This window comes from Andrographis paniculata, unplaced genomic scaffold (genome assembly GCF_009805555.1).
Source record: "Andrographis paniculata isolate CXL003 unplaced genomic scaffold, ASM980555v1 Contig71END, whole genome shotgun sequence".
Classification (NCBI taxonomy): domain Eukaryota; kingdom Viridiplantae; phylum Streptophyta; class Magnoliopsida; order Lamiales; family Acanthaceae; genus Andrographis; species Andrographis paniculata.
The window spans coordinates 4961773-4984569 of NW_026137608.1; the positions used below are offsets into that span (position 1 = coordinate 4961773).

General features: G+C 39.0%; 3 protein-coding genes across 3 annotated transcripts; all 3 read right to left on the bottom strand.

The window, feature by feature from the left end:
• Nucleotides 1-527: 527 nt before the first annotated feature.
• LOC127264838 (uncharacterized) lies at nucleotides 528-3339 on the bottom strand. Its single transcript, XM_051294382.1, has 2 exons — nucleotides 3303-3339; nucleotides 528-808 (listed from the first exon to the last, which is right to left on the bottom strand). Exons 1-2 carry the CDS (start codon nucleotides 3337-3339, stop codon nucleotides 528-530), a joined length of 318 nt encoding a protein of 105 aa, XP_051150339.1.
• A 4889-nt stretch (nucleotides 3340-8228) lies between these two features.
• LOC127265008 (uncharacterized) lies at nucleotides 8229-10077 on the bottom strand. The gene is made up of 3 exons (XM_051294645.1): nucleotides 9199-10077; nucleotides 8999-9124; nucleotides 8229-8919 (listed from the first exon to the last, which is right to left on the bottom strand). Exons 1-3 carry the CDS (start codon nucleotides 9484-9486, stop codon nucleotides 8293-8295), a joined length of 1041 nt encoding a protein of 346 aa, XP_051150602.1. The 5' UTR covers nucleotides 9487-10077; the 3' UTR covers nucleotides 8229-8292.
• Nucleotides 10078-15943: 5866 nt separating this feature from the next.
• Nucleotides 15944-18295, bottom strand: LOC127265078 (uncharacterized). Its single transcript, XM_051294756.1, has 4 exons — nucleotides 17513-18295; nucleotides 17308-17422; nucleotides 17099-17213; nucleotides 15944-17002 (listed from the first exon to the last, which is right to left on the bottom strand). Exons 1-4 carry the CDS (start codon nucleotides 17611-17613, stop codon nucleotides 16182-16184), a joined length of 1152 nt encoding a protein of 383 aa, XP_051150713.1. The 5' UTR covers nucleotides 17614-18295; the 3' UTR covers nucleotides 15944-16181.
• Nucleotides 18296-22797: the final 4502 nt, after the last annotated feature.

Consider the following 22797-nt stretch of genomic DNA (forward strand, 5'->3'; position numbering starts at 1 on the left):
GCTAAAATCAATTAATACAAACAACTAAATAGGAATTTAAAATTAAAGCGCACCAGCTTATCAATTAAATAAGTAAAGTTCGAGTAAAAAACATAAATTGAAAGTAGTTCAAAAGACATTAGTCTTTAAACAAGTCTAAAAAGTTTTTAAAACAAAAATCTACGTTTATTTACAATTCTTTGACACCGAAAGAGAAGCTAGTCGTTGTTGCTGGCGGGAGGAGTGACAGTAGGCAGGGAGGGGCCGGAAGAAGGCAGCAGATGCTGCACCAGCCTCTCCACCGTCTGCCTCATACTCTCCATCGTCTGCCTCATACTCTCCAACCCCCTCTCCATCGTCTGCCTCATACTCTCCATCGGCTGCCTCATCCTCTCCAACCCCCTCTCCATCGTCTGCACCATACTCTCCAACCCCCTCTCCATCACCAGCTCCATACTCTCCAACCCCCTCTCCATCACCAGCTCCAGACTCAGCGCATTGTTGTTGCCCGACAGCGGATCAGCGGGCGGCGGCGGAGCATTGCCCAGCTACTGATCACCGGGCGGCGGCGGAGCATTGCCCAGCTGCTGATCACCGGGCGGCGGCGGAGCATTGCCCAGCTGCGGATCACCGGGCGGCGGCGGAGCATTGCCCAGCTGCGGATCACCGGGCGGCGGCGGAGCATTGCCCAGCTGTGGATCACCGAGCGGCTGCAGATCATTGCGTGGCGGTGGCGGCGGCGGCAGCGCATGACAGTTGCTGTAGGTCCAGAGAATTCCCAGGACAGCCCAATAAAAAAGAATGTATATTGGCAAAAGCCATATACATCCTGCAATAACATATAGCAAAATCTGATACCAAGTGGATCTTAATATAGTTAAACTAAACAAGCAAATATAACTGCTCCAAATAGTACTTACACCTAAAAATTCTATCGTATCCGCCAAACTCTTTAATATTTCTATTTCTTGTCTTACTATTTCTCTAAGACAAAAAGTAATAAATAACAAAGTATTACCTAGAAACAAAGTAATCAACACAACGTCCTCTATCCAATCTAATTTCGTCGGTTGAGCCAATAAATATGAAAATATAGCTAGACTAAAAGAAATGGAAGAATTGAACGTTGATTGCCCAACGTTATATCTAACAAACACCGCAGCCACCTCGCGGGGCTTTGGCGGACAAGAAAGTCTATCGTCTTGGTTTTGATTCTCATTCATATTCATATTGCCGCCTGTGTAGAAAAGATACAAATAAAATTAAAAAAATCATAAAAATAATATAATGGAGCTGCCAAAGAAATATATATATATATATATTATTATTGAACTTACCTTTCAAAAATAAAAACAACTACCACTGGCCGAAGGATCGGGTTGAAGAAGAAGTAGATGGGGGAAGAATTTCGGCTGCTAGAATGTGGCTGCGAACCAACCTGGTGCCTTTTTTTTTCTTTTTCTTTAAACTCCGGCGGGCAGGGAGGGTGCGGTGGCGCGGTGGCGGTGGCGGGGAAGGTAGAAGAAGAAGACAGGGTGGCGCGGTAGCGGTGGCGGGGAAGGTAGAAGAAGAAGACAGGGTGCGGCGCGCGGCTGTGTGGGTGTAGTAGGGTAAACACCTAAAATATTCTATAATAGTAGTGTTACGTATGAAATTTAGAATTAGGTTAAAAAGCCCAAGCAGAAAGAAAAAAATGGGCCTGGCAATAGAGTTGATTGAACTGGCTGAAGGACACCGCGGGGAACTCAAGGAAAATAGGTTTATTTCTAAGGAAAACTCAGGTCGGGAGGTCTTCAAAACGGAAAGTCATCAGGACGGAAAGTCCGCAGGTCGGAAAGACCTCAGGTCGGGAGGTCCTCAGGTCGGGAAGTCCTCAGGTCGGGAGGTCCTCAGGTCGGGAGGTCCTCAAGACGGAAAGTCATCAGGACGGAAAGTCCGCAGGTCGGGAGGTCCTCAGGTTGGAAAGTCCGCAGGTCGGAAAGACCTCAGGTCGGCAGGTCCTCAGGTCGGGAAGTCCTCAGGTCGGGAGGTCCTCAGGTCGGGAGGTCCTCAAGACGGAAAGTCATCAGGACGGAAAGTCCGCAGGTCGGGAAGTCCGCAGGTCGGAAAGACCTCAGGTCGGGAGGTCCTCAGGTCGGGAGGTCCTCAAGACGGAAAGTCATCAGGACGGAAAGTCCGCAGGTCGGGAGGTCCTCAGGTTGGAAAGTCCGCAGGTCGAAAAGTCCTCAGGACGGAGAGTCCTCAGGTCGGACAGGTCGGGAGGTCCTCAGGTTGGGACAGGAAGGAAATTCAAAAAGCCATCAAGACAGGTCGGCTCAAGTACATCACTTTAGGTGTAGACCAGCAACCGTTTCCGAAAGTAACAACGGCAATGGTTGACATCCAACCAAGTTCGGAAACAGAAAAAAATTCGGCCAATAGTGGACAAACAGGGGAACGAACTCAGGCAAGCCCCGGAACAAAAAAAGGAAGTCAGCCAAACAGTGGCCGACCGGAAGAAAGACTCAAAGTTTGTGAAAAGCCAGTCGCTGAAAAATGGGACCATCCAGACGGTTCTTTTAATGTGGAGGTGAAAGAAAAGGTTTTAGTGCGTGACCACCCGACCAGAAAAACAGGGTCAGTCGGAAACAATTGGGCTCGAAATAAAAAGCCTTTACCAGTTGATATAGATCCTCGTTTCCCAGGTATGAATCGTACACAGATTCGTAATGCCAAACGCAGGTATGCTGCGAAGTATGGGAAACGAGTTCCTTCAGCAAAACAACTAACCGACGAACAAAAAGCAGCCGACCACTCGGCAGGAGATCAGTCCATTAGAGTCTTTTCAACAGAACAAACAACCAACGAGCAGGGAGCAGCCATTCAATCTCCAAAAAATCGGTCCATTCGGGTCTGTTCAAGAAAGCAACCGAACGACGGATTAGGCGTTTCGGAGTATACCAAAGGAAGTTCGTCGGGACAGGGGAAAGGTAAAGGAATATCAGATGAAATAATTAGAGGTTTTAGATGCCAACATTGTGAACGGATCAACATCAATCCATCTCCTGAAGAATTCCGTATAGAATCTTTGACGGTTCAATCTCGGAATAAGACAAAGGAAGAAGTTGTAACTACAGAGGAAAATTCGAGATCTGTTAAATCTCGTCTAGGGCCACGAATCCCTTGTCGAATGACAGAGATTAATCAGATAAGAGATGAACCGATGTGGGCAAGTCTGGTAGATGATCCTACGGACGAACCTTTATGGGCATTCTTGGCAGATGACGAATTGGAGGAAACAGAGTGGGCAAAGGCTTCAGATCCCGAGTCTCAGTCGGAGACACCTTCGATAGTGTTTCCTCCTATCCCAGAGGGTGCCATCTCCCATTTGAAACCTCTGTATGTTAATGCTCACGTTTGCGGGAAACCAATCACCTAAGGTTTTTGTGGATAATGGAGCAGTCTTTAATGTTATGCCATTGAAGACTCTCAAGAAGCTAGGGAAAGGAATTCATGATCTGTCTCCTGTGGAATTCGAAATGACAAGCTTTACAGGGCAGCCGACCAAGCCTGAAGGTATGATGGTTGCCACAATTGAAGTCGGACCAAAAAAGATCTCCACTGTTTTCTTTATTGTGGATGCAGATACTACATACTCTCTCTTGCTGGGAAGAGACTGGATTCATGCCTCTCAATGTGTGCCATCAACACTACATCAACAATTAATGTTCTGGGAAGGAAATCAGGTCTTCAAAATGGAAGCAAATGACAACCCATTCGATGTATCAGAACAAGTTGAAGAGTCAGTTTTTTATTCCAGTCATTTGGCTCCGATGTCTCAGTTATATATGGCCAGGGAATACCCAAACAAGGGTTATAAAGTCACTGGCCAGAACTCGATGTTCTATTAAAAGAACAACTTTATTGTATGGCTCATGATAAAGCCACACCTATTCTCGTATAATTTGTCTGTTATGGGTGATACAAGTTTAGAAGTATGTAGTTCTCTTATTAATAAGTTCTATTTAAAGCAGTTATTACATAAAGCAGAAAATAGTAAAGAGATTCTTGATGTTCACCTCCAAGAAGATGAACAATTTCGTTGGCCTGATTTATTAGAAAAAACAGAACCAACAGCTTCATCACAAGACCCATTATTGGAGTTTAATCTTGGAACCGAATTGGTTCCAAAAGTGATCAGGCTAAGTGGTTATTTGTCTAAAGAGCAACAGACAATGATGCTCGAAGTTATTAGAAACAACATTGATTGTTTAGCATGGGATTATTCAGAAATGCCTGGTTTGAAAAGAAGTCTGATAGAGCATCGATTGCCTATCAAGGAAGGTTGCAAACCTTATAAACAACCCCCAAGGCGAATGAGCCCGGATCTGATGCCTCAAATCAAGGAAGAAATCCAAAAACTTCTCAAAGTGGGTTTCATTCAGCCTTGCCGTTATGCGGAGTGGCTGGCTAACATTGTACCAGTGGTCAAGAAAAATGGTAAGATAAGGATATGCATCGATTTCAGGGATTTGAATCTAGCTACCCCTAAGGACGAATATGTGATGCCTATGGCCGACATGTTGATTGATGCAGCAGCAGGGCATAAAATCCTTAGTTTGATGGATGGTTATGCAGGTTATAACGAAATATTTCTGGCAGAAGAAGACATTCCTAAGACAGCATTCAGGTGCCCAGGGGCTTTAGGTATTTATGAATGGACAGTCATGCCATTCGGGTTAAAGAATGCAGGGGCAACTTACCAAAGAGCCATGAATTCAATCTTTCATGATTTAATTGGCAAATCTATGGAAGTTTATATTGATGATGTTATTGTTAAATCCTCCAGTTTTAACGAACATTTGAGAAATCTTGAAGAGGCATTCGGAAGAATGAAGAAGTACAAGTTGAAGATGAATCCAACCAAGTGTGCTTTTGGAATATCAGCTGGGAGCTTTTTAGGATTTTTAGTTCATGAGAGAGGAATTGAAATCGATGCTAATAAGGCTAAAGCCATTCTTGACAGTCGGCCACCCAAGACGGTTAAAGAAATCCAAAGTCTTTTGGGTAAGGTGAATTATTTGAGGCGTTTCATCTCTAATGCTGCTGGCAAGGTCAGACCAATTGCTAAATTGTTAAAAGCTGGAAAAAATGCTTTTGAATGGGGTCCAGATCAACAGACGGCTTTAGATGCTATCAAGCAGGCATTGGTTCACCCTCCAGTCTTAATGCCTCCTAAACAAGGTCGGCCGCTCAAACTTTATTTGGCAAATACACATGAAGTGGTTAGCTGTTTATTGGCACAGGATGGTGATGACGGGAAGGAAAGGGCAATTTACTATCTCAGTAAAACCCTTACAGGATCAGAACTGAATTACACTATGCCAGAAAAAATGTGTTATTCATTGGTCTTCGCTTGCACTAAACTCGAGCATTATTTGCTGCCCAGAAGAATTGAGGTCATATCAAAGGTGGATCTCATCAAATTGATTTTACAGAGACCTACTATGAAGGGCAGACTCATGAAGTGGGCCATCAAATTGGCTCCTTTTGATCTCCAACATTCCCCTTTGAAGGCAATCAAGGGACAAGCAGTAGCCGACTTCTTAGCAGAATTCTCACAAGTCGGATATTCCTTTTGTGATAGTGTCCGACCACTCAGTTGTCCATCATATCTGAATAATCTACAGGTCGGATGTGTGCCTTATATAAGTACCAGAACATGGTTGATGTTCTTTGATGGTTCCACCTCTGGAAACAAATCAGGAGCAGGGGTCTTTTTGCAAGGACCTGACGGTCAAAAGATCAACTTACAACTACGATTGGAAGCCATGACCCATAATTCGGCAGAATATGAAGCTTTAATTTTGGGTTTGGAGGCTTTAATAGCCAGGAAGGTCCAGTCTGTAATCATAAGAGGGGATTCTCAACTAGTAATCAACCAGGTAAACAATCAATATGTTTGCAATTACCCTCATCTTCGCAGATACAGGGACATTGTGGGTCGGTTACTGACAAAAATCTCAGAAGTAATAATTGAGTTCATTCCAAGGAAAGAAAACCAACGTGCTGATGAGTTGGCTCAAAGGGCCTGCAAAGGAATTCTGGAGGATATGTGTTCGGGGGTCAAGTCAGACATAGAAGGAAAGACAGACCAAATATGTGATCGAATGGTCGGACAAGAGACTGTCGGACAGGAGCCCGACGGCGTAGTTACAGTCGGACATAAAGATACCAGTGGAACAGCGACCGATTGGAGAACAGAACTTATCATGTATTTACAAAATCCAGGTGCGAATGTTTCAATTGCGATACGATTGAAGGCTTTACGTTTTCAATTGATAGATGGAATTTTGTATAAGAGATCATTTGAAGGTTTACTTTTAAAATGTTTGGGGTCTAAAGAAGCTCTAGAGGTAATGACAGAAGTACATAGTGGGATATGTGGAGCTCATCGGGCAGGTCTGAATATGAGATGGGCCATTCATCGTTTGGGTTTTTTCTGGCCAAAGATTTTTGAAGATTGCATACAATTTGCCAAAGGCTGCCAGGAATGTCAGAGACATGGAAATTTAAACCATTTGCCAGTAACCGAATTGCAATTTTTGGCAAAACCATGGTCTTTTAAATCATGGGCTATGGATATCATTGGTAAGATACATCCTGCTTCATCGAAACATCATTGTTTCATATTGGTCGCGACTGACTACTTTACCAAATGGGTAGAAGCAGTTGCTTTGAAAAATGTAGATCAGAAAGAAGTGATAGACTTCGTTTTGAACCAAATTATTTACAGATATGGTATTCCTCAGTCTATAACAACCGACCAGGGCCTGGTTTTCACAGGGGAAAAGTTCTCTAGTTTCTTGGCAGAATTTGGTGTCCGATTACACCATTCGTCACCTTATTATCCCCAAGCCAATGGACAAGCGGAAGCAGCAAATAAGATCATTATTGGGATTATAAAGAAGATGGTTGAAGGGAACCCAAGAAAGTGGCATTTGTTATTGTATCGGGCTTTATGGGCACACAGGAATACCAGAAATACGGCCACAGGGTTCTCACCGTACCAACTCACTTTTGGCCAAGATGCTGTTTTACCAGCCGAAATCCGAGTATCGTCTGGCCGAACAGAATTTACTGATGGTGATATTACAAAAGAATACCAACAGCTTATGTTGCAACAGTTGGAGGATTTGGATGTTAACCGACTCCATGCAATAGGTCAAAGTGTGAAACAGAGTGAAATCAGAGCAAGGAATTACGGAAAGAAAGTTTTTTGCAGGACATTCCAAAAGGGAGACCTAGTCTGGAAGACCATTCTTCCTACATATAAGAAAACTGACCAATTGGGAAAGTGGTCACCGAATTGGGAAGGACCATACATTATTCAGAAAAATATTGGAAATGGCGCTTTCATTATTGTAAATCATGAAGGTAAGAGAGTACATGATTGTATTAATGCTAAATATCTGAAGAGGTATTATCCTGCCTTTTCAGATAACAAAACTGCATGAAACAAAATGTTATTCAGAACCCATTTATGGGGTTCGAACCTATTTTAAGGTTCATTTCTGTTAGTCGTCATGTATTTGTGGGAGGTATTCTGCCTCTGGATCAGAATTTTCATCCCAATGATTGGATATTAGTTTTGGTTCTTCTTCGATAAGATCTTCCAAATCTGGTCGGTACCTCTCCCATTGGCTTTGCATTTCGTCTAAATCTTGATTGGTACGTGCTTGCATATCTGTTATGGCTTGATATTCACGGTCAACAATGGTACGCAATCTTGAAAAGACTTTTCGTTGATTGGAAAATATATTATCCCAACCAAGGTCTGGAAGTATGGTTGCTGCGTGATGTTCAATCAATTCCATGTAATGATGGAGGTCAGGGATGCGGCTAAGGATGTCACGAAGAGTGTCATACCCCTCAATGATTTTTTCCATTAGGCGGATGACGCGATGAATGGTTCTTCTACCTCGTTGGGAGAATCGGAATTTGAAGTCTAGTTGCTTGAGTATATGTAACAAGTCTTCTGCATGGCCTCCAACAGGGTGATTACCTACAAAGAAGGGTTGAAGAACACCTTCCCAGTTGCTTGATGGAACATGAGGTCGGTCGTTCGCCATGTTTGTTAACACTTCAAGTGTTTTGGTTTTCAAAATATGCCTTGGAATTTGGTGTGTTTCTTAATATGTGAGAAACATTGTTCTTTTAAGGGAGGAGTTTGTTTCGGTTCCTCAAAAGTTGGAAATTGGAAGGTGATCCTTATTTTGAGAGAAGAAGGAAAAATATATTACTAAGTCAAATTATGTTACAAAGGGGGAAGTATTACAAAAGTGCCCCTAGGGCAGTTTTTATATTTGTCCATTTGACCTCATCCCTGGATAGCCTTCTGGTATCAGCAGCCGTTTGATATTTTCTGATAAATTGAGATCGAGCTTGGGTTTTCAGCTCTTGATCCAATTCGGCCTCGTTCTTTGTATACCTCTCAAGCAGACGCTGCTCATTGGCAATTTGACTATCCAGGATGGACTGTTCTTTCCTTAGCTCCTGCAATTCTGCCTCCTTTTTCTGAATGGATTCATCAACTAGAGCCTTCGTGCTAAGGAGACCGCCCAACCTTCCAGTAGTTTGCTGAAGAGATTCTCGGGTCTTAGCCAAAGAATTCTCCAGTGTTGTTTGATCGAAGACAGGCTGGGGCGTTTCGGCTGACAGGAGTCCGATAACTAATACTTCAGTCTTGAGCTCAGTGAGTCTCTCCATCAGCCGATGCAGAATGGGGACGGCTGGCGATTCCGTCGGAGTGTAAAAAAGAAGGCCACCAACCGTCTGAATGAGTTTGTCCAAGAAGTCGGATCTTAATTCTGGAAGGGGACGGTTAATGGCTTCGGTGAATATAGTTTGGGCTTCCGCTGGAACCGGAACAGTCGATAGGATAGCTAAGTCCGAAGGCCCCTGCAAGTCTTACAGTTTCAATCAGTATTTCAAATGAGGTGTATATTATTTAGGAACGATTGAGTAAGATATATGTTACCTCTGGGCGAACTGCTGTAATTGAAGGAGGCAACAATGAGGTCGGTCGAGGGGGGCGGACAGCTGGTATAGCAGCAGCCGATTCGTCGGCTGCTGCGAATGGTTGTTGAGGTGCCGACCTGGGTCCCTATAGAAAGTCGTATATAAAACAGTTAGTGTTTTTAGAAAGAAATACTGTGGCACGAATTGGTTTAATCTTACCAAATTCACAGAAGTCTCCGAATCGGACGAAGAAAGTTCTTCTATTTCTGGAGGTTGAGCTGCCACAGGTGGTTCTTCTGCCTGCCACTCGATTGCTGGAAGTAGGGCCACTGCAGCCGGTACCTCAGGAGCAACTGGGACAGCCGCAGCTGAGGTATCTTCGGCTTCCAGCGCGGCCGCATCCGATTGGACTATTTCGGGATTAGCAGCAGTAGGGATGTTGTTTTGAGGGTCAGCTTCGGCAAGGGCAGCCGGTTCTTCTTTCGAAATGGATGAGTCTGATGCCATGTATGGCGGTCGGGTCCTCCGCCCGACTGCTCATTGGCAAAGCGAGAAGTGGAGTAGGGGTTTGGAGAGGAAGTGCCTGAGACTGAACCAAAGGGACAATTGATTGGTCGGCTGGGGCTGGCGTCGTTTGTGTGGTCGGCGCTACCAAGGTCGGTTCTGGTGAATGAAATGAGTGAAATCAAAGTTAAGATATAGTGAAATGGTTCACGGTTTTCAGAAAAATTACCTATTCGGGGTCGGGTCCTTGTTGACGTCCTAGTAGTTCCAGGGGCCGCCGGAGCTTGCTGGTCGGCCCCAGAGGTCGGAGGTGTTTGCAGCTGGGAAGCTTTCCTTTTCCGCATTGGGACGCTAGATCCGACTCCCGGGGCGGCTGTTTGTTGCTGAGTGCTGGTATGTCTAGCTGCCCCTAGAACCAATCCTTGGGGGGGAAGGAGTACGTTCAGCAACCGATCCTTATCAGGGGAAATCAGGGCCCATACAACCGACCACCATTCATTGAATGTATTTACAGTCTCAGGGTTGGAGCGGAAAGGAATATAAGAATTGGAAACTATATACGTGGTGAGCTGGGAGATATAAGAAGGGATTGAATTAGGCAGTACCCATCGGTCAGGACTTTGAAAAATTATATGAGGACAAGCGACGGGTCCAGGGATACCTTGGCGGCAGCCGAACTGGCGCGCCATGAATTGAGGTTCGTAATTAAAGGTGTAAAAAGTTTTTTGCCCTTTTTTATCAAGTTTTTTACTGCTAAAAAGAGACCTGGGTTTGAGGGCAACGTCCCAGGCAAAAGGATAAGTGGGATGAGGACAAGGCTCAGAAGTTGGAAGAGGATTTGGTGCCGGAAAGGGCCAAAAGTGGTCGGGAGCATAACCCGCATATTTTTTATACATATAAAATCGGGAGTTATTGCGGGTATCTGTCAAAATTGTGGTTATTATTGGGTCGGAGGATTGGAGTTTACTGCGTCCTAAGCAGAGTCGGTTGAGGGCTAATCCCAAATGTTTTTCGGATATTGGCATAGTGGGTGGAGATCCTAAGTTGAACGCGTCGGGGAAGTAAAGACGGAACCAAAGTTCTAAAAACCAAAAAGGACCCGACGCGGCGGTGTCTAATTTTCTATTATCATTATCTGTTAAACGAAGGCTAACTCTAGTGAGACCTTCAAAAAGATTGGCTAAAAACAGAGTGCCGAGGGAAAAGAACCGACCTGACGCGATATGAATGGCCAGGTCGAGGTGAGAAGAAAGGACGCATTTAGAGGGGGAAACAATGATGTACCTACAAAGCCAAAAGAGAATGAAGGCAGTATGCTCCCGGTCGGTTACGGGGGTCCCTGGAGCCCCTTGCTGGTCAGTCGCGAACTTTGTCCAGCCCCATTCCTTCACGCCTTGTAAAGACCACCCTAGATGGTCTTCTGGTGGCTCCTGCCCATCTAGGGCTCCCATCACAGGGTCTACACCCACGACTGGGAGATGAGCGATCATCGCCACATCCATGAGAGTCGGACCAAAGGGGCCCGACGGTAAGAGAAGAGTCCCATTTTCTGCATTCCAGAAGGCCGACATAGCTAGGAGCACCTTCTCGTGCAGATTGATCGGCATGGTGGACAATAGAATCGCTTGGTCGATTTTTTGAGATCGCCATTGGGTCTGGAAGTGTTCTGATACCCGTCGATACCAAGAGCGATAAGGATCTTTTGGGTCTGTGAGATGGGTTTTGATGCTGTCTCGAATGCGAACTGCTTGGTAAGTAGAGTTGTTGACGGCCAAGGAATTTCGGGATTCCAAAACTTCCCTCATCCGATTTGAGTCTTCGGGAGTAGTGCAGTATGGTTGGATGGTCGGAGTTAGTACTTTCGAGGCTGAAAACGGGCCCTCTGGGAGGGTTCCGTCGAAGGGAAGGGCAGGAATGTATCGATTCGCCATGTTTAGAGTGGTTGAGATTATGATTCACAAAGGCTCGTATTGAGGAAAGGAAGTTATTCAGGAGTGTTGCAGTAACTGGTGCAGTTGCTAAGGGAATTTTTCAAGAGGGTGGTGATTTATGAACTTCCAAACGTCGATTGATAAATGGCGTTTGAAAGTCCCTTGGCGGCGGGCAAGTTGTTACGTATGAAATTTAGAATTAGGTTAAAAAGCCTAAGGAGAAAGAAAAAATGGGCCTGGCAATAGAGTTGATTGAACTGGCTGAAGGACACCGTGGGGAACTCAAGGAAAATAGGTTTATTTCTATGGAAAATACAGGTCGGGAGGTCCTCAGGTCGGGAGGTCCTCAAGACGGAAAGTCATCAGGACGGAAAGTCCGCAGGTCGGAAAGACCTCAGGTCGGGAGGTCCTCAGGTCGGGAAGTCCTTAGGTCGGGAAGTCCTCAGGTCGGGAGGTCCTCAGGTCGAAAAGTCCTCAGGACGGAAAGTCCTCAGGTCGGGAGGTCCTCAGGTCGGGAGGTCCTCAAGACGGAAAGTCATCAGGACGGAAAGTCCGCAGGTCGGGAGGTCCTCAGGTCGGAAAGTCCGCAGGTCGAAAAGTCCTCAGGACGGAAAGTCCTCAGGTCGGACAGGTCGGGAGGTCCTCAGGTCGGGACTCTGCGGCTGGACCAATACGGTTGTAGATTGGCAGTCGGGCCAAAAGGGCGGAAGGTCTGTGGTCGGTTCAAAGAGTGAAATATAGCGATAATTTTGGTCTGCTGAGGACACGTGTCAGCAGGAGAAGGGTTGGAAGACGGTTGGAAAGGAGACGTTGTAACCGTTCGGGCGACGGTTTTCAGTACAGTTTCTTCAAAGAATATTTAAGGATTTGGATCATCATTTGGCAAGGCATCTTCAATCAACTTCAACAAAGCAAAGTCAGATTTGGGGATCACCACTTTAAATTTCAGTCTTTTATTTTCCAGTTTATTTTCTGTACCATACAGTGTTTAGAGATTCCTAATCTCAGGCACTAATTAATCAAGTTTAAGGATATTTTCTATATCTTTGAATTTTACTTTATTTTTGTTGAAAAATTACATCAACAAAAATACAAACAAATAAGTTGAAAGTATATAAAATTTGTTTACCCACTATTTTTTTTGACACGATTTATAATATATATAGTATTCTCTTTCAAAAGTTAACATTCAACATAATATATTATTTTTTATATTGTCGATACGATTCCCTATATTTTAAATAAAAAATAAAATCAAAATAATAAACCCATAGCTAACTTGTCCAAACTGTTTAAACTGCTTATTACGATTTGTCAAAATATAAACCGAAACCAACGTTCTCAATGACGATTTCGATTACGAGATTTCAATTACTATTTATAAACCGTCGGTCGGTTATGGTTTGAAACATCGGTTTATATATATTCATTTTTAGTATTTTTTCTTTTTTATTTTCTATTTTTTAAATTTGAATTTTATTTAATAATAATTAAATTCGATTTTAATTTTATTTAGATATATTTATTTTTTATTTATTATATAAAAATCATATATATAAATAATTAATTAGATTGTTACAATTAAAAATAATTAAATAATAAATTCAGTAAATAATTAAATTAAAAAATAAATAAAAATAATTATAAAATTATTGGTGTAATAGATAATAAAATAATTTAAATTAAACATAAGCATATAACAAAAAAAAATTACAAAATTTAAAATATAAAATAAAAATTAATACTACTATTATAGAATATTTTAGGTGTTTACCCTACTACACCCACACAGCCGCGCGCCGCACCCTGTCTTCTTCTTCTACCTTCCCCGCCACCGCCACCGCGCCACCGCACCCTCCCTGCCCGCCGGAGTTTAAAGAAAAAGAAAAAAAAAGGCACCAGGTTGGTTCGCAGCCACATTCTAGCAGCCGAAATTCTTCCCCCATCTACTTCTTCTTCAACCCGATCCTTCGGCCAGTGGTAGTTGTTTTTATTTTTGAAAGGTAAGTTCAATAATAATATATATATATATATTTCTTTGGCAGCTCCATTATATTATTTTTATGATTTTTTTAATTTTATTTGTATCTTTTCTACACAGGCGGCAATATGAATATGAATGAGAATCAAAACCAAGACGATAGACTTTCTTGTCCGCCAAAGCCCCGCGAGGTGGCTACGGTGTTTGTTAGATATAACGTTGGGCAATCAACGTTCAATTCTTCCATTTCTTTTAGTCTAGCTATATTTTCATATTTATTGGCTCAACCGACGAAATTAGATTGGATAGAGGACGTTGTGTTGATTAGTTTGTTTCTAGGTAATGCTTTGTTATTTATTACTTTTTGTCTTAGAGAAATAGTAAGACAAGAAATAGAAATATTAAAGAGTTTGGCGGATACGATAGAATTTTTAGGTGTAAGTACTATTTGGAGCAGTTATATTTGCTTGTTTAGTTTAACTATATTAAGATCCACTTGGTATCAGATTTTGCTATATGTTATTGCAGGATGTATATGGCTTTTGCCAATATACATTCTTTTTTATTGGGCTGTCCTGGGAATTCTCTGGACCTACAGCAAGTGTCATGCGCTGCCGCCGCCGCCACCGCCACGCAATGATCTGCAGCCGCTCGGTGATCCACAGCTGGGCAATGCTCCGCCGCCGCCCGGTGATCCGCAGCTGGGCAATGCTCCGCCGCCGCCCGGTGATCAGCAGCTGGGCAATGCTCCGCCGCCGCCCGCTGATCTGCTGTCGGGCAACAACAATGCGCTGAGTCTGGAGCTGGTGATGGAGAGGGGGTTGGAGAGTATGGAGCTGGTGATGGAGAGGGGGTTGGAGAGTATGGTGCAGACGATGGAGAGGGGGTTGGAGAGTATGAGGCAGACGGTGGAGAGTATGAGGCAGACGGTGGAATTAGGCGGATATCAACCTAAATAAAGGGAAAACAGAATAAATTTACATAAAATTTAGAAGAACATAACCAAGTATATAGCATAATTAATTGTTGATCCGGTCTAAGTCAGCATAGTGCTGATCCGATCATAATATGTTTGTTACGTATGAAAATTAGAATTAGGTTAAAAAGCCCAAGGTAAAAAGAAGAATGGGCCTGGCAATAGAGTTGATTGTACTGGCTGAAGGACACCGTGAGGAAATCAAGGAAAATAGGTTTATTTCTAAGGAAAATACAGGACGGAAAGACCTCAGGTCGGAAGGTCTTCAGGTCGGTAGGTCTTCAAGACGGAAAGTCCTCAGGACGGAAAGACCTCAGGTCGGAAGGTCTTCAGGTTAGAAGGTCTTCAGGTCGGGTGGAAGTCCTCAAGGCGGAAAGTCCTCAGGACGGAAAGACCTCAGGTCGGAAGGTTTTCAGGTCGGGAGGTCCCCAAGACGGAAAGTCATCAGGACGGGAAGTCCGCAGGTCGGGAGGCCCTCAGGACGGGAAGTCCGCAGGTCGGGAGGCCCTCAGGTCGGAAAGTCCACAGGTCGAAAAGTCTTCAGGGCGGTAAGTCCTCAAGTTGGATAGGTCGGGAAGTTCTCAGGTCGGAACTCTGCGGCGGGACCAATAAGTCGGATGGTTTGTTAGTCGGGATGTCTGTAGCTAATCCAAACAAGTCAGATGGTTTGCAAGTCTGGAGGATTGGCAGTCGGACCAATACGGTTGTAGATTGGCAGTCGGGCCAAAAGGGCGGAAGGTTTGTGGTCGGCTCAAAGAGTGAAATATAGGGATAATTTTGGTCTGCTGAGGACACGTGTCAGCAGGAGAAGGGTTGGAAGACGGTGGGGAAGGAGACGTTGTAACCGTTCGGGCGACGGTTTTCAGTACAGTTTCCCAGAGAACATTTAAGGGTTTGGATCATCGTTTGGCAGGGTATCTTCAATCAACTTCAACAAAGCAAAGTCAGATTTGGGGATCACCACTTTAAATTTCAGTCTTTTATTTTCCAGTTTATTTTCTGTACCGTGTTTAGAGATTCCTAATCTCAGGCACTAATTAATCAAGTTTAAGGATATTTTTTATATCTTTGAATTTTACTTTATTTTTGTTGAAAAATTACATCAACAATGTTACAAAGATTATTAGTAATATTTATACATATATACATCTTTATAATACTAACATATATTATATCATAAGTCAATATATGCTATCTTATAACACAATATATACTGTAAAATATGTATATAAACATACCTGAATCACTCCTATAATATATATTGATCTGGTCAAATCAACACCATGCTTACTTAGTCGGATCAGCACAAAACCTGCCGCCTATATAGCAACATACGCTCATGGAGTGTTATGTAAAAGTAATTTATCGTATTGTAATGTCTTATTTGATTCGCCAATTACCTTGTTGGCCTAGTCTGTAGGCTATTAAATTTGATCAAAAATTTACTGAGAGTGCACTTGAAAGATTCTCAGGTCATAAAGAAATAAAATATAAAGATAGAGCATAAGTCATTTAACAAAACAAGTTCATGTCGTTATGTATGAGCAATTTTCCTATCGAAACACAAGCAACTGGAAAAAATAAGAGTTGATCAATCGAACAAATTTCCCAGCAAATGTAACTTCAAGTAGCAAATAGCAAATATATATGCTCACACAAAACACAAGTGCAAATACCAATTTTCACAACCAATTTCGACCAAGAAGATCACGGGCATAGAAGTCACGACGCAAATACCAAAACACAAGAATTCATTGCCCATTTCGATATTTCTCAGCAAGATACATACATAAACAAAAAAAGAAAATTACTACAAACCTCGGCTTTTCCATTGCCCGGCAAAATGGAATGTCGAATCCCGCGACCAGAAAATCTGATCATTTTCTACATCGGCTTTAAAAGGCAGCTTACGTTTCCTAGAATCTAAATCCACACTCCCGTGCGCAGGTTCCATGGGGAAGAAAGGAAATCCCTCTTTCGACTGGTTCATCTCATGAGAAAATGCATCGTGAACTCCATAACTTCCACGGCTCAAACCCTTTTCCCTGTCCGTGTTCGACTCAGAAAACAATCCCAATCGTAAGGACAAGTCGAAATCCACGTGGGGTTCTTTCCCCTTGCCGTCTGCTGTATTTAATTTCCATTTTTCTTCTGCTAAACCACCTGGAAACAAATTCTGCAGGCACCCGTTTTCAGCCACTTCAGGCGACGAATATATCGGCACGCCAACAATTATCGGATCAGATTTCAGCAGTTCCTGCGCAACCAAAGGTCGCGCCATTGCGTCGCGCCTGAGATGAATTCCGTGGTACAAGGGATACACCGATGCCTTGTTGGAATTATCCTCCAGTTCCATATTGTTTCTATTTCCGACGGGGCAGAATTTTTCGGCGAGAGAATCCACGCGACGGTTGGCATTTGGCATAATTTGGGCGTTATTCTCCCAAACAACGCGTGGAGAACCGACATTCGGGGCTTTGCGCATCGAATCATTCGAAGTCTGCGAAGGCATCAGATTAGATTTATCTAAATGACCGAATTCTTGATACGCCGGCCGGAGGTAAGTCCGTGGATTATTCAGGCGTTGGCTTCGAGATGCTCTTACCGGAACACAACCTAAGTTAAGGGCAGCTGAAAATACGATACATTCGATCTAAATAACATCAAATCACGACAAAATTAAGCAATTTATCGAAAATTAACAAAAGACATTGACAAATTTTGCACCTTCAATACATGGAAGCAAGAGTTCCCCAATTTCAGTACTCTCATCTCTTCGAATAATCGTGTCCACGGCGTCATTTACGCGCTCCCACAACGTCTCGGCGTTCGAATATTCGGCCTAATCGAAGATCGAAAAGTTAGGACAGCTACATTTCCAACAACAAGAACATTAAACTAACTAAGCCCAAATCGAATCAGCAAATGAATTAAACCTCAGAATTAGCCTTCGAATACATAATTTCTTCGGCCTTAAAGACCACAACAGGAAGCTTTTCTTGCCATTCTCTGTTCTTTTTAGTAGCAGCAGAGTGATTTTCATGTACAAGCCTATTCAAAGAAATTTCGAACAAATTCAAGAAACTTCGAAACTAAAAATTAACCCTAAATCGAAAATAGGAAAATCCGAAACATCAGTACCTCAAAATCTGTTGGATAATCAAACCCCGCATTGGCTGATGGCGTTCGCTGTGCCAAGCTCTTCGAACGCACTCGTACGGCCTCGGACCTGGTCTAGGCATTCTTCGATTTCAGCTGTTGCGCCAAATATCGAACACCTGGTGGGCGTGGAGTCAAAACGAAACCCTCCGAAGAAAATTGGAGCAAATCTCGTCGGAAGAGAATCAATTCCAGCAGCTCGAACCGAATCAAACAAACACGAAAACTCCAAAAGAAATGGAAAACAAGTAGTAATAGTAACAACAACAACAACAACAACATCAAAGGGAAGCTCTCTCACTCCAATTGTTCCCCGGCGGAAAGGCTTCCAGTTCCGGCTTCGCCCCAAAGGCCTCCAGCTGTACTTTCCGTTTGGAGCGTAGGGAGAAAGCAGGGGTGGGGTGTGCTTTTTAGCATTTCTCTGGATTTTGGGTACAAGTAATTATTGTGGAGTGGATTTTAGCGAATGGGTGAAAAGTGGGCCTCGATTCGGTCTCCTCTCCTCCGCCTCTCTGCTGTAATTACGGCTCCTTCGCCAAGAGATCGAGATCGAAATGGCTTGTGCAGAAATTGGTGCGGTCTGCGGGGAATTGGAATTGGAAGGGGAAAGCAGCAGACATGAATGGATGGACGATTGAATTAATGGCGGGGGCTAGGGATTGGGAAATTGGGTGGGGGTCCGTCTCTCTCTCCTCTGTGAAACCCTAAACTGCTGTGCTACAGGTTCTGCTGCATGTGACACGACAGTGAAAAAAGTGTTGCCTCTGTCTGTCTGTTTCTCTCTTTGATTGTATTTTATTTATTTATTTAATTATTTATTTAAATGCTACTTTGCTCTTTGGTCTTTTTCTCTTCTTCCTTTCCGATGCATTTTCTTGCCAATGTCTCCAAAGTAATAAACACTACAGTATAATACACGCTTCGGGGTTTTAGACCGTGCCATTTTAATGCTACTCCCTCGCTCCCATGACAAATTTTTTATTTTTTTATTTTAATCTATTTTATAATAAAGTATTTATTTTATTTTATTTTAGTAAATGTATTATTTATTTAACATTACAAATATCCTTACAACTATAATATATTATACAAATGTCATTACTTTTATATCACAATACTAATAAGGTTATTTTAGTCATTTCTACTTCATCCCAATATAATACTAATATTTTTAAAATTCTGTACAAAAACCAAATGGATATGTAGTTATGTGACAGAGAGGAGAGAGTATTATTTTCCTTGTTGCACTTAAATTATCTATTTAGTTTAGACACAGTTTTAGTTATCATATAATTAGTAAATAAATGTATTATAAAAGTAATTATGATTAAATAAAATTAATTATATATTAAAATAAAGATGATTAAATAATTTATTTAAAATAAAAAATTTATAAATTATAAATTTTGAAATGTGATTAAAATCTATAATTATATATATATATATTTTTAAAAAAAGGACAAATTGTGTGAGATTGATCGAAATAAAAAAAAAATGAACAAATTAAATCGAATTGACGGAGATAGAAAAAATTGACAAATTAAGTGAGACTGAAGGAGTAATAAATAAATTTTTGGGATATTAAGGGTGTGTTTGTTTTGTATTTTGGTTTGAAGAGATATTTTTTACAAAAATTGTATAGATAGTGTAAAAATAATAAATATATATAATATATTAATTTTTTGAAAAAACATATTAAAAATTTTTCATAAAAAGAACACACCATTCATCTTAAAAGAAAAATAAAATAAAATTGTTTATGTTAAAATAAAAACTATCAATTTTAATTTTAATATACAAAATTCATTAATTTTGTTTTTATTATAGACAATTAAAATCAATTTTTATTTTTATATTGAAAAATTAACGAAAAATGCTAATATAAATATAGCTAGAGATCCAATGCAGCATTTGATCTGGATCAAACACGATCATATTTATATAGTCAGCAACAGACTGACCGAACACACATGGTCGTGTTCAAAATTTACATGGTCGTGTTTTACTGTAACATAGTTTAGGATTTTCTATCTCAACCGGCTATTAAGCTGCATTACTTTTAGTTAATAAAAGACTGCTGGTGTTATTAAAATCTAAATATAAATTATAGTAAATTTACTTCTAAATTAGTATCCTCACATATATAGATTGATTATAATCGAACTGAATGAATAAACTATTGTAACACCGAGTATTATTTTTTGTTACTTTGGTGCATCTACATTTATTTTGTTGTTGTTATTGTAAATTTACCATAGTTTAATTTTCTTATTTCTTCAAAGTGTAAAACATAAATATCAAAGTAAAAATTTAGTGCTTTTTTTTTTTTTTTTTTTTAATAAACAAATAAAAATTTTGATTTTAAATTTAAATAGTACTTCTAATATAACCAGGGTAGGCAAAAAGCTCCAAAATTTTGAGAGCTTCTTTTATCAATTTTTCTAAAATAAATATTTTGAATATATGTATAATCTTTGCGTGTATATATATATATATATTAAAGTTTGTTTGCTTTGTATTTAAATTTAAATTTCATATTTGAATTTTAGTTTAAAATTATTTTAATATGATATTTTTACGAGAGTAAATAGTTATTTAAAATTAAAATCAAATAGATGAATTTTTTTTAAAAAATAAATAATTAAATTTTTTATTAATTTTATATTATTTATATAAATATATATAATTTTAATAAAGAGTTCTTTTTTTTTTTTTTTTTTTTTGTTGGGAGCCCATAAAAACTCGAAACAGCTGTTGATGTAATTTTGATGAAATAAGAATATATATATCTATAAAAGAAAAATGAAAAAGCTAAATAAATACTTTATCTATTCCTTAACAATTTATACATTTTTTTATTTTTGTTCGCCCCATAACAAAGTGTCCATTTCTTTTTTTTAGTAACTGTATTATCTACTGAAATACCCTTTCAATTTACAATATATTACACATATGTCATTGACTTTATATCGTACAATACTAATAAGAGTAATTTAGTCTTTTTACCTTTATTTCTACTACATTCTAATATAATACTAATATTTCTAAAATTTCGTACAAAAAGTAAATTGATAGATAGATATGAGACGGAGGAAATATCAATAATGATTCCTATGATCAAATATATGCTTTTGAAAGTAGGAACATTTAAGCCTATAATTAATAGGTCACATAAATATATAGACATGTAAATAATTAATTTATTATTGAGGGACCTTTCTCTAAATGATAAGTAATGTGTGGAGAAGCATTTGAAACACGATTGCTCTTAGTTTACCATAGATATATTAAAATATATGTTTCATAAATATATATATATATATATATTATGGATCGTATAATACTCCCTTCATTCCCGATAAAATATCTGTATTATTATAGATACAGAAATCTTGGTAAAATACAATTGATAAGTAATTTAAAATTACATTTAAAAAATAACTGTGACATAAAAAATAATTATAAATTATTTAATTAAAATTAAATAAATTAAAAATTATAAAATTTAAAATGTGATTAAAATGCATAATCATATTTTTTAAAAAATAAAAAATAAAAAGATAAATTATGTGAAATATACCGAAATAAAAAAAATAATACTCCCTTGGTCCCTCAACAAGCGTGGCATTTGTTTTTTACACATAGATTTTTGAATATTAGTATTATATTGGATTTTAGTAAAAAGGACAAAAATACCCCTATTAGTATGGTGTAATATAAAAGTAATTACATTTGTGTAATAGTCACCCCGTCCCAAAAGAAGTGTCTTATTGAGAGTTGACACGGGAATTAAGGAATAATACTATTTAATTGAAAGTGGGTATAAAGTAGAATGTAAATAACTAAAATGCCCTTGCTTTTTGAAGAATTTTAAAGAGTATGTTAGAGTAATAATTGGGGGTAGTATGGAAAAGTATGAATAATTTTGTTATAAAGTGGGGACGGCGGCTACTAAATAAGGAAACAAGATAATTGTTTTGGAACGGACGAAAATGAAAAAACAAGACAAATCTTTTGGGACGGAGGAAGTATATTGTAAGTTAAAACGGTATTTATTATGTGAAGTAGGTAGTACAATTACTAAATTATGAAATAGTAACCTTGTTTTGGGACGGACAAAAATGAAAAATGGTAACCTTTCAATGGGACGGATGGAGTAATATTTTATGTGGGAAGGTGGAATATAAAATAAGATAAAAATAAGAATAAACATACTTTAAATTAAGGGCTTTTTGTTTGATTTTGATTTTAAATCAAAATTATTATTATTTAATTCTTACCATTTTTAATAAAAAATATTAATATCATCCTTTTACAAAATTCTATTTTCGTCTCACATAATTTGTCAATACTTTCTATTTTTGTCCGTCCCACATAATTTGTCATTTCAAATATAATTATACATTTTAATCACTATTTTATAATTTTTGTAATCTTAGTTAAATATTTAATTATTTTCATCTTAATCTATAATTATTTTTATTAATATATTTTTTAATTACTCATTGATTATATTTTACCTAAATTTTAGTATCTACTCATATTACATGGGACAGAGTAATATCATATTACATTATTATTTAACCCAAAACAAATAAATCAAAGAGTTGAATTTAAAATTTTGAATAATAAAATTTATAATTAAAATAATTATTTAATTTGATGTTATATAAATAATTATCGATTTGTTATTTAAATGTAAAATAATTTTTTACTATATAAACTAATGAAAAATAAACATTGAATCTGTTATTTCTTATATTTTCTTTATATAGATAATAAAAACCTAACCCAAATATATATAAAATGTATATATATTTATATGTAAGATCAATATATTAGTTATTTAATTATCATTTATATCTTTATAAGTATTTACTACTCAAAAATTATTAACGTAAGCTTTGTTCTTTATAAGTATTTTATTTCACCTCTTATATTATATTTTTAATAAAAATATATTATTTTTTATAAATTATTATATAAATACAAATAGTTAGTATAAAAATACAACAAAACACACCATTAGATATTCATTTAATTTTATTTTATCTTAGATAAATTTTATTAATTGACGTATAAAATAGATAATGTTAAGCAATAATAAAAAATAGGTGCTATGTGTTTTTTCATTGCCTCTCTTAAATCTCAACTATTAATTAATTAATTAATTAATTAATTAATTAATGATATTAAAGGTGATTTTTTTAATATATATATTAAAAAAAAAACATTTGTCTCACATAAAAAAGTACTATATCCTTATG